Source organism: Arachis ipaensis, chromosome B06, assembly GCF_000816755.2.
Source record: "Arachis ipaensis cultivar K30076 chromosome B06, Araip1.1, whole genome shotgun sequence".
NCBI classification, from domain to species: domain Eukaryota; kingdom Viridiplantae; phylum Streptophyta; class Magnoliopsida; order Fabales; family Fabaceae; genus Arachis; species Arachis ipaensis.
Window position 1 is genome coordinate 28,213,861 of NC_029790.2, and position 9,750 is coordinate 28,223,610.

Here is a 9,750-nt window from a genome sequence, read left to right on the forward strand (position 1 = left end):
CCAATGCACACTGTCGTTAGTTAAAACAACGAGTTATGCTTGCTACGAACTCTAATCACGTCATGGGTAAAAGAGACTGAGACAACAAAGTAAACCACACATAACTTGCCTGTCAAAATGGTACCCAGTAAGCTGGATAAGTGCCAAAGATGGCGTACGTGGAGCTACTTGCTTATGGCCAGAGTGATCTTCATGAGCCCCTTCATGTTCGACATTGACCTCGGCCTCCGCTGGGTAGTCATCCTACGCCGGACCATTTTGTTGGAATAGTCGGTTCCTTTTTTTGCCAAGGGGCTCGTTATCTTCATCATCAGAGTTAGGGGCAATCAAAGGTGTCCCCTTGCTTTTCGGAATAGTATCATTTGGACGTGCTATTTTGTTGCCTCTGCAGGATTAGCTTTTGCCAATGGGCAATTTTCTCCTTGTACCAAGCCTGCATTCTTGTGGTGTACACATTGAACGGGGCAATAAACATAATCAAACCAGTAAACTAGGAAAAAAAAAATATAAAACACTTTATCATGCTTGAGAGGAATAATATGTACGACTACAACAGTCTCGACTATAGTCCCAAGATGGTCATTTGCATAATAAGTACTAAAACCAGTCGCATACATACTAAAATGAACATCCAACATACTACTACAAGTACTTTTAATGAATAGAGATCACCTTTTGCGCATTTATGTCTCCTTGCGGAAGTTCGGTCCTGCTCCGGGTAGACGGCGCTTATTTTAAGTCCTTGCGGGGTCGTTTATTTCCATCCCAGCCCTTGCCAAACTACTGGAATAAATTGAAAAATAACAATTACATGAACATCACACCACGTTATCAACCCTACAAGGAAGAATGAAATAACAAATTATTAACCCTAATGAAAGCAACGATACTCTATCTTTCACCAACTCAAGTGGGTATTTACCTTGGGTGATGTGGTGGTTTTCCCTGCCCGCTTTCCGTTTTCTTTTGCAAAAACTGGTTGTGAACATCTATGCCTTGCTTATTCGTTACATCCTTTGCTTGCTCCTTCCTTTGCGATTTTACCCATCCTTGACTTGTCCATAATGCATCCCTATGTGTTCAATGTGGGAAAAAGTAGATATAAAAAATCAACTTAAACCACGAAAAACATTGACTACATCATTCACATCACAAATACTATTTTTATTCAAGTTCAGTCTAAACATGAAATCGTTACGGATTGTACATGGGAGATCACATTGTTGGCCTTGTTATCAAGTTCATCAGTGGTCCATGCAGCAACCCATGGCTTCAGTGCTTGACACGCATCTAATGGACCATGCTTCAGGAACTGAAAGTACAGAACTTGGATAACAGTAGTTCACAGGTTAAGAATCATATCATAAGTCGTACATGCAGGAGAAATTATGTAAATTATTTGCGATACTAGCAAGACGAACATACATCCGCCACTTGTCTCATGGTTCTCAGTTTGGAATTTTTTAATTGCCTCTTGCAACCACTTCAATATCTTATATGACCAATTGAATCTTCTGGGGTTTAAGACATCCAGAATCGGTGGGATGTGCTATGGGGAGATAGTCTATTGGCTTGTTGGGCAAAGAAACATTTTTAACACCACTAGAATAAAGTGTCGTCTAAAAGCCATCCGTTGTTCCTCAGTCTTAATTGGACAGACCTAGACAAAGTCCCGCAGTTGTGTTGTTGTTTTCTTTTGGAATTGTCTCTTAATTGCAACATGGGATGCATTCTTCTTATTCAGTTCCAAGATGTCGTCCCTTACATTAATGAAGCATGATAGAATAATCAATCACTTATTGCATAGGCAAACCCAAAATACATGCACAATAACTGTCATATGATACAGAACTGCTACTGACCTCCAGAAGGTATGTCTAGTACCTTGCCGATCAACTCGGCGGTAATGTGGATGTCGCCTACGTCCACCCTCAGTGCGTTCGATTCCACATCATAAGGCCTTGCAAGTTGAATCATGATGCTCTACTTCACATGCCAGTATAGTATCCACCTTAGGAAATAAAATATGATAGCCTCAATCTCAGCCAACTTTGTGTTCTCGTTATGTTGTTCCAAGTGGGAAAACAAATTGTTCACGTAGTAAGTTGAGCAACGCATCTCGACTATTTTCTGTCGAACAAAAAAATAAAATCACATTAGAACAAATTATAATGACCTTTGTTTCATGCTATAAACAGTGTGTTACCTTTTTACCCATCTGATTTTTTCGTATGGACTGTAGAATTATGATAAGTTAGAACGTCGTGAATAGTTAATAATGCAACAGGTCCTGCGCAATCTAAAGCAAGATTTTGTTCAGTTTATAACCATGTTCAACGCATTATAATAACATGACATTTAAACTTTATAAACATTCAAACTACTACTTTTGACCCTATCCACCATCACTAGTAAAAACTGAAAACAATCAATAAACACCTCACGCGTGCAAACTAAACACTGAACACCGGTTCACAATTGCAAGTTTGAATATGTTTCTAAACAAAAAAAAAAACTCAACTAAATCAACCATGGAAAATCGAGAATATCATCGACTCACATAACAGTCACAACCAATTTCGTAAAAAACAATTAATTGATTAAAGGGAGGACCACAGCTACAACATGTTGTTACCATCAACATTAAGACTGTTGTAGAGCACTACTATAGTAACAACATGTAATCAAATATAAAACCCAGCAACTATAAGAAAATATAAAACCCAACAACTATAAAAAAATATAAAACCCAGCAACAGTCCAACATTCCTATTTGCCATGAAAAAGAAACGGTTTTGCATCCCAAGATAGGACCGATGTAGACAAAAAAGGTCTTAAGCAAGTATTTAAGGGGTCTTAGAGACCGACTCAACCAATTATAAACAAAATAATCAGCAAGGTAAATTAGATTCAAACAACTCAACAACATGGCAAACCCAAACAGCAATCTCTACAGTGAAAATCAACCATCCCAATAGATATTAAAGTAACCATCTGTTTCATATAAATTCATGAATGAATATTTGAGTTCGAAACCCGCTCTGGGCACCATATACTTTGCTTACTTAAAAATAATACACCCATTAAACATCACCTGATTCAAACAAGCTATCAATACAGTAAAATCCAAATAGCAGTCACTATGATAAAAACCAACCATCCAAATGCTTGGTAAAGTAACCATCTTATTTGTACGGTATCTCATCATGTTTACAATGAATTATCAGCAAAGACAAAAGCAATCATACATCTAATATCAGAGCAACATGGTTATATTGAATTATCATCAAAGACAAAAAGCAAAGTTATTTTTAATTGATTGACTTATGGAGTTTGTAGCTCGACTTGAGGACTATATATACATTTACTTTACCTCAACAAATCTTTAAAAGGACTCAAATACTGAACTTAGTTGCGTAAAAACAAGAACACATCAAATAGCACCTAAGTCATACAAGCTAAAAACTTAGTAAAACCAAATTTCAGTACCTATAATGGAAACCAACCATCCGGAAACATGCTAAAGTAACCATCTGATTAGTGTCAACTAAAGATGGTCAATAGTCAACTAATTTACGCAACGTTGCATGCAAAGGTCCACACAGTGAGCGAAACCTACTATGCTATTTAAACCAAATTTTGCAAAAATTCCCACGATAAGATTAAATCAATTTCAACCATCTACAACAACAACAACAACAACTTATTCTACATGTTCCAATCCTGTGAAATTGCAATAATGGAGTTCTTCATTATGAACAATCAAAAGACTCCGCAAGAGTCATTGCATGTACAACTAGTAGCAAGAGAAATAGTTTAAATCACATTAAGAAATTAATTTACTAACCTATGGTAGATCGTCGACGACGAAAGGTGTGTGGGGGCCGTAACAGCAAATAGGTCGACCCATTCAACGGTCACGGTTTCAACGGGCTGAAGCAGGATGCAAGCGGATGCAGGGTGCACACACGGGTCTCGGTAGTTGTGCTAAGGCGAGCTGCGACCTAGGCTCCTGCGATGTGCAACTCAGTTGACAATGAGGTCCTATGACGAATGCCACGCAAGACCCGTGACGGAAAGTAGGGTCTGACCCAACTGGCTGCTGCCGGCAACGGAAGAGGCGTGCACGAGAGGTTGACCAGTGTAGGTATTGTCGATGCTGATGGAAGTGCTGGGTCACTCGGTGCTACTGTGGTGGGATGGTCAGGGGAGGTCATCGAGGGTTGGGTGGAAGGATTGCCGTCGGTTCACAAATAAAGAATTGGAGAAAATTTGAATCATCGATTAGATGGTTATAATTAAAACAAAACTTAATGGTGTTTTTGAAATTATGGTAAAATGTGGGTTGATTTTCATTTTTAACTTATATTGGGTTAAATGACCAGCCCATTGTAGACATTGTAAAGATACCCCATTGTCTCTCTAGCGGAATTCTTTTCGTTAACAAAAATATCTTATGTGGCAAACGAAATTCAAATGTGGCCTTTAAATTAAAACAACAATTTCCCAATTAAATTCCTAATCTTCCAAATTTTTCTCTCTCTCTTGTTTCCATTTTCAAATTCGTATCTCTTTTCTTCTTCATTCAACATTTCTGGGTTTCTATCTCTCTCCACATTTCTTGTTGGTGCTAAAGTAGTGAGAATAAATCTATTGCAAAACAATAAGAAGAAGACACTCCCTTCCCCTTAAATTCCTTAAAAGAAAATGGCATCACCTTCATTTAACAAGGCTACCAACAACAACAAGAACCCATAAAACCACTCATAAAATCATCCCTACCAACTCTGCCAAGATTACTTCCAGTGTCGACTAGCACCGCCAGAGCAACATCCTTCTCTCCACCATATTCATCCTCCTTTGTCTATGACCTTCCTTCTCAGGCTCACCAAACTGGATCAACGCGCCGCTGTCCCTGTCTGAGGATGTCTTCCAATGTCGATGAAGGATCCAACTCCCATCCCGCCACGCTCACCTTACAGACCCGGTCGGGCTTGCCTTCCAATTCTGATCGTTGCGCTTCCATTCAAGTTTCAATCATGCTCGCATTCTAGTTCTGGGTGTAGTTTTGAGTTGTTGTCCTATAATTTCTGGCATTAGAAAGAGAAGAAGACGAAGATATGGCAGTGACTATGGCTTCAGAAGGAAAAGAAAATGACAGTGTGTGCTTGTTGGGTTGCCAGGAACGGAAACGAAAACAGGCTTGCCAAGAGGGACTCGGTTGGGAAGTGGAAGTGGCGGTGGCAGCAGAGGTTGCAATGGTGGTGGCAGTGGAGGATGAAGACGACAAACATTTGAGAATTTAGTGTTAACAAATTTGGGAATAGGGGATAAAGATGGCGCCATGAGAAAGAGAAAGAAATAAGAGGTAAAGGAAAGGGGAAGATGCTAAGGAGGAAGAGGGAAGTTGCTAAGGAAAAAGTGTGTTATGTAGCAATTCTATTTATCACATCAGATATTTTTGTTAACAAAAAACATTTTTTTATGACAGAATATTTTGTCCATGTTTTTAAATTATTAAAAGTTACAATTATTCTCCACGTACAAGTATTTTTTCCATACAAGTCTTTACAAGTCATTTATATTCACGCGTTTTGTACCATTACTGCAGGTTCTTCTTTTTCTTCTTCTTCTTCTTCTCCTTCATTATCATCGTTATCAACACCTCATCTTCCTCCTTCTTTTTCATTGGAATTTCTTCTCCTCCTTTCTTTTTCTCTTTCTCCTCCATTATCAGTTATCTCATTGTTGAAGATAATGAATAATTCAAGTTCAGATTGTCAATTGAAGCAGAACGAAATTGATTATTGTTTTGAATCCAATCAAGTGACTGAGGTGTGGTTCAATTCCGAAGAAAAAAATGTAGCATTAGAGGAAATATTTTTTTGTATTTGCAGCAAATTTAGGTGTAACACGAAGATATTTGGGTGTATTTTAAGAATTTTGGGTGTATTTTTATTCTGATAAGTTCTGCATAATTTAAAACTCTTCCTCTTCCTCCTCCTTATCTTCTACTACTTCTTTTTTTTCCATAATCATTACCATATTCTTCTTTTTTTTTTTCTTATTCATCTTTTTTTTTTTGTTTTACCTTCTCAAGTTTCTTCTTGTTTTACTCTCTTAACAAGAATAAAAACAAAAAAATTAAACAAAGAAGAAGAAGAAACACATAATATTGCAAAATTATTTGGAAGATGATGAATTTACATTCATTTAACTAAAAGAAAGAAAGAAATAAAGGGGGAAAAAAAGAAGAAGAAAAAAATGCAGCATCAGAGAAAATAATTTTCTGTATTTGCAGTAAATTTGGGTGTAACGTGAGGATATTTGGGTGTAACATGAAGATATTTAGGTGTATTTTAAGAATTTTGGGTGTACTTTTATTCTGATAAGTTCTGTATAATTCAAAACTCTTTCTCTTCCTCCTTTTCATCTTCTGCTGCTTCTTTTTTTTCATCATCATCACCATCTTCTTCTTCTTTTTTTTTTTACTTATTCATCTTTTCCTTTTTGTTTTACCTTCTCAAGTTTTTTCTTGTTTTACTCTCTTAACAAAAATAAAAACAAAAAAAATCAAACAAAAAAGAAGAAACACATAATGCTGGAAAATTACTTGGAAGAAGATGAACTTACTTTCATTTAACTAAAAGAAAGAAAGAAATAAGGAAAAAAAGAAGAAAAAAAATATAGTATTAGAGGAAATATTTTTCTATATTTGCAGCAAATTTGGGTGTAACACGAAGATATTTGGGTGTATTTTAAGAATTTTGAGTGTATTTTTATTTTGATAAGTTCTGCATAATTCAAAACTCTTGCTCTTCCTCCTCCTCATCTTCTACTGCTTCTTCTTCCTCATCTTATTTCATTTTCTTATAATTTTTCTTGGGAGAAAAAATCAAACAAAGAAAAAAATACATAATGTTGCAAACTCAATAGAAAGAGGAGGAGAAAAAAATGCAGTAATAATAACAACAATAAAAAGAACCACGATAAGGAAGAAACACGCGAAGAAGAAAAAGAAAGAAGAATGATGAGGAATGCAAAGAAGAAGGAGAAGAAGAAGAAAGAGAAGGGGGAAGAGGAAGAACGTGGAATACAAATGTTGAAGAAAAACCGTTTCTCATTTCACGCTATTCAAAGTTGAGGAAGTGCGTGTTTACATGCTCTCTAAATTGAGAGTTGTTTTTGTTAGATTTGGACTAACTTGTAAATTTGTATGACAAAAAGACTTGTATATGTAACACGTCTCTAAATAAATTATTTTAGTCAATAGTTAAAGTAGGAGTAATAGACGATTTTTTGTGATTAACCAATAAATAAATAGATTCTGATAAAATGTATTAAAAAAAAAAAAAAAGATTCTTATAAAAAGAGAAAAATTTTTAAATCAAATAAAAAATAAGCATAATCTAATATTGGTAATCCCTGCTAAAAAAAGTCTAGCTCCGCGGCTCTCCCCCTTTGTACCTCATCTCTCACAGGTTCAGGGTTTTAGCCTTCTTCCAATGTTCCCACTCGCCACTCCCACTGTGGTCTCACCCACACGGGCACCCATGGCCTCTCTCCGGCACCTGTCCCTCAATCCCCACCGTTCATCGTCACTCTCTCCATTCTCCCTCTCCTTCCCTCCTTCTTCTTCAACCACCTTTAAGTTCTCATCCATTCGCGCCTCCTCCCAAAACCACCCCAAACCCCAAAACGACGATCTCCTCTCCCGTTTCCTCAAAACCCTAATAAACCCCATCCTCTCGCCAGCCTTCGAAACCACCTGCATCGTTATCTTCGCCACCGCATTCTTTTTCATGCGCCTCCGCCATAACCCCGTCATCGCCGCCCCCCTCACCTCACCCTCCGCCACCGCCGAGACCTACACCTCCGCCGACCCCGACGCCCCCAACGAGGAGAAAGAAAAGGAAATCGAGGAGCACCTCAGCACAAACGCCTCCGACATCGAAGCCCTCCGCACTCTCATGGAGCTCAAGATCAGAGCGCGCAAAATCGACGAGGCCATTGGCATCATTGACAGGCTCATCGAGCTGGAGCCTCAAGAGTCCGAGTGGCCACTCCTCAAGGCTCACATGCACGTCTACAACGATCAAGTTGACCTTGCACGCAACGTGTTCGAGGAAATTCTCCAGAGAGACCCGCTTCGCGTTGAAGCCTACCACGGCCTCGCAATGACCGCCTTTGAGTCCAAGCTTCCGTTGAATGATTTGTTGAAGAGGATTGAGGCTGCCATGGAGCAGTGCAAGAAGCAGAACAGGAATTCAGAGGTCAGGGACTTCAAGCTCTTGATCGCGCAGATAAAGGTCATGGAGGGAGACCTTGATGCGGCTCTCAAGGCTTACCAGGATCTTGTGAAGGAGGAACCAAGGGATTTCAGGCCTTATCTTTGTCAGGGTATTATATACACCTTGCTGAAGAAGAAAGACGAAGCTGAGAAGCAGTTCAACAAGTTTCGAAGGCTCGTCCCCAAGAACCATCCTTACAAGGAATATTTCGAGGACAACATGTCTGCCACCAAGTTTTTCTCGCAGAAGGTTGAGAGGGAAGGAGCTGCTGCTCGGAGCTGACCAGAGAAATCAAAGAATTTGTGGATTGTTCCACTGAGAGGTCTTTAATGAGTTCTTGTTCCCTTATGTTTTGCTATTTTTAACCCCAGGTGTTTACGTAGGTGATTAGCGTAGTAGTCTTTCATGAGATTACCTCTGGTTGGTTCTCTGGTGAATATAGATACCATGTCTTTAGATCAGTTTATTCTGGGTTCATAACAGTTCATAGTTACAAGCTTTTATCAAACAACTCTTCAAAATATTATGATATCCCTTCCATTTTGGGTTTTTCTATCTTTCTCTATCTCGCTGAAACATAATCAAAATGCAATTATACCTGTCTTTGGAGAGGCAGAAGAACTTGGCTACATTACTTCAGCAACAACAGGAATATAGTATAATCGTTATGCTACTACTATATATCGAAACATTTTACGGAGCAAGAATAAATGTTTTGGGCATAGTAATTCGGTTGAACATTGAACATTGCCTACTATATATCTTCTGTTTTCTATCGGTGAGGTGCCTACTATAGTCATTCTTTTTTATGGGACTATAAAATGATAAGAATTGCATGCAACTATGCTCATTCTGGTTTGACACTCTTAGTAATAGATTCGAATCTGTTATCCTGTGGCATGTTACATGCCTCGTTACATTTCTACATGTAGCTGCTCTTCATTGTACTGAAGTATTTGCTCTTGCTAAATCATCAGGCTCTTTTATAATTTATCTATGTCGTTACTATTAGATTGAAAGTTGCATAAGGATAATATAGTACGTTGACTACGTTCTGTTGACAATGGTTGATCTTTCATTTTATGTGTGAGGTCAAAGGATAATGTAATGTCTTGGTATATAATATTTGATACCTGTCAGCCGTTGACTGATCTACTAGTTCATCTAATGGTATAGGTTGGGTGGATGTTTTAATCAACTTTATGAAGCTTTTAATCACATCTAAGTTTCTAGATGCTATAGTTGATACATTTCTAGATTATGTAAGGCGATAATTATTTGTCTAAATCTTCATGTTGCAAATATGCAGAAACCTGTCCTGTCCATTTCCAGACTCAGTCTCTGTGCTAGAACCTTCTTTTGCTAATGATGTATCATCTAGTTCTAAATGTTTTGAAAGTCTCATTGTTAACCTACAATGTAATTGTATCAAGATGTTTATTTGATCAGTAGGGAATGT

The 9,750-nt window shown here is 38.0% G+C and overlaps 1 protein-coding gene across 1 annotated transcript; it reads left to right on the forward strand.

The window, feature by feature from the left end:
• LOC107648714 (protein SLOW GREEN 1, chloroplastic) lies at nucleotides 7,401–8,849 on the forward strand. Its single transcript, XM_016352533.2, has one exon. It carries the CDS (start codon nucleotides 7,506–7,508, stop codon nucleotides 8,571–8,573), a length of 1,068 nt encoding a protein of 355 aa, XP_016208019.1. The 5' UTR covers nucleotides 7,401–7,505; the 3' UTR covers nucleotides 8,574–8,849.

What these genes read in the sequence shown, in the direction of transcription:
- LOC107648714 (XM_016352533.2), top strand. Translation starts at nt 7,506, where the DNA reads ATGTTCCCACTCGCCACTCCCACTGTGGTCTCACCCACACGGGCACCC.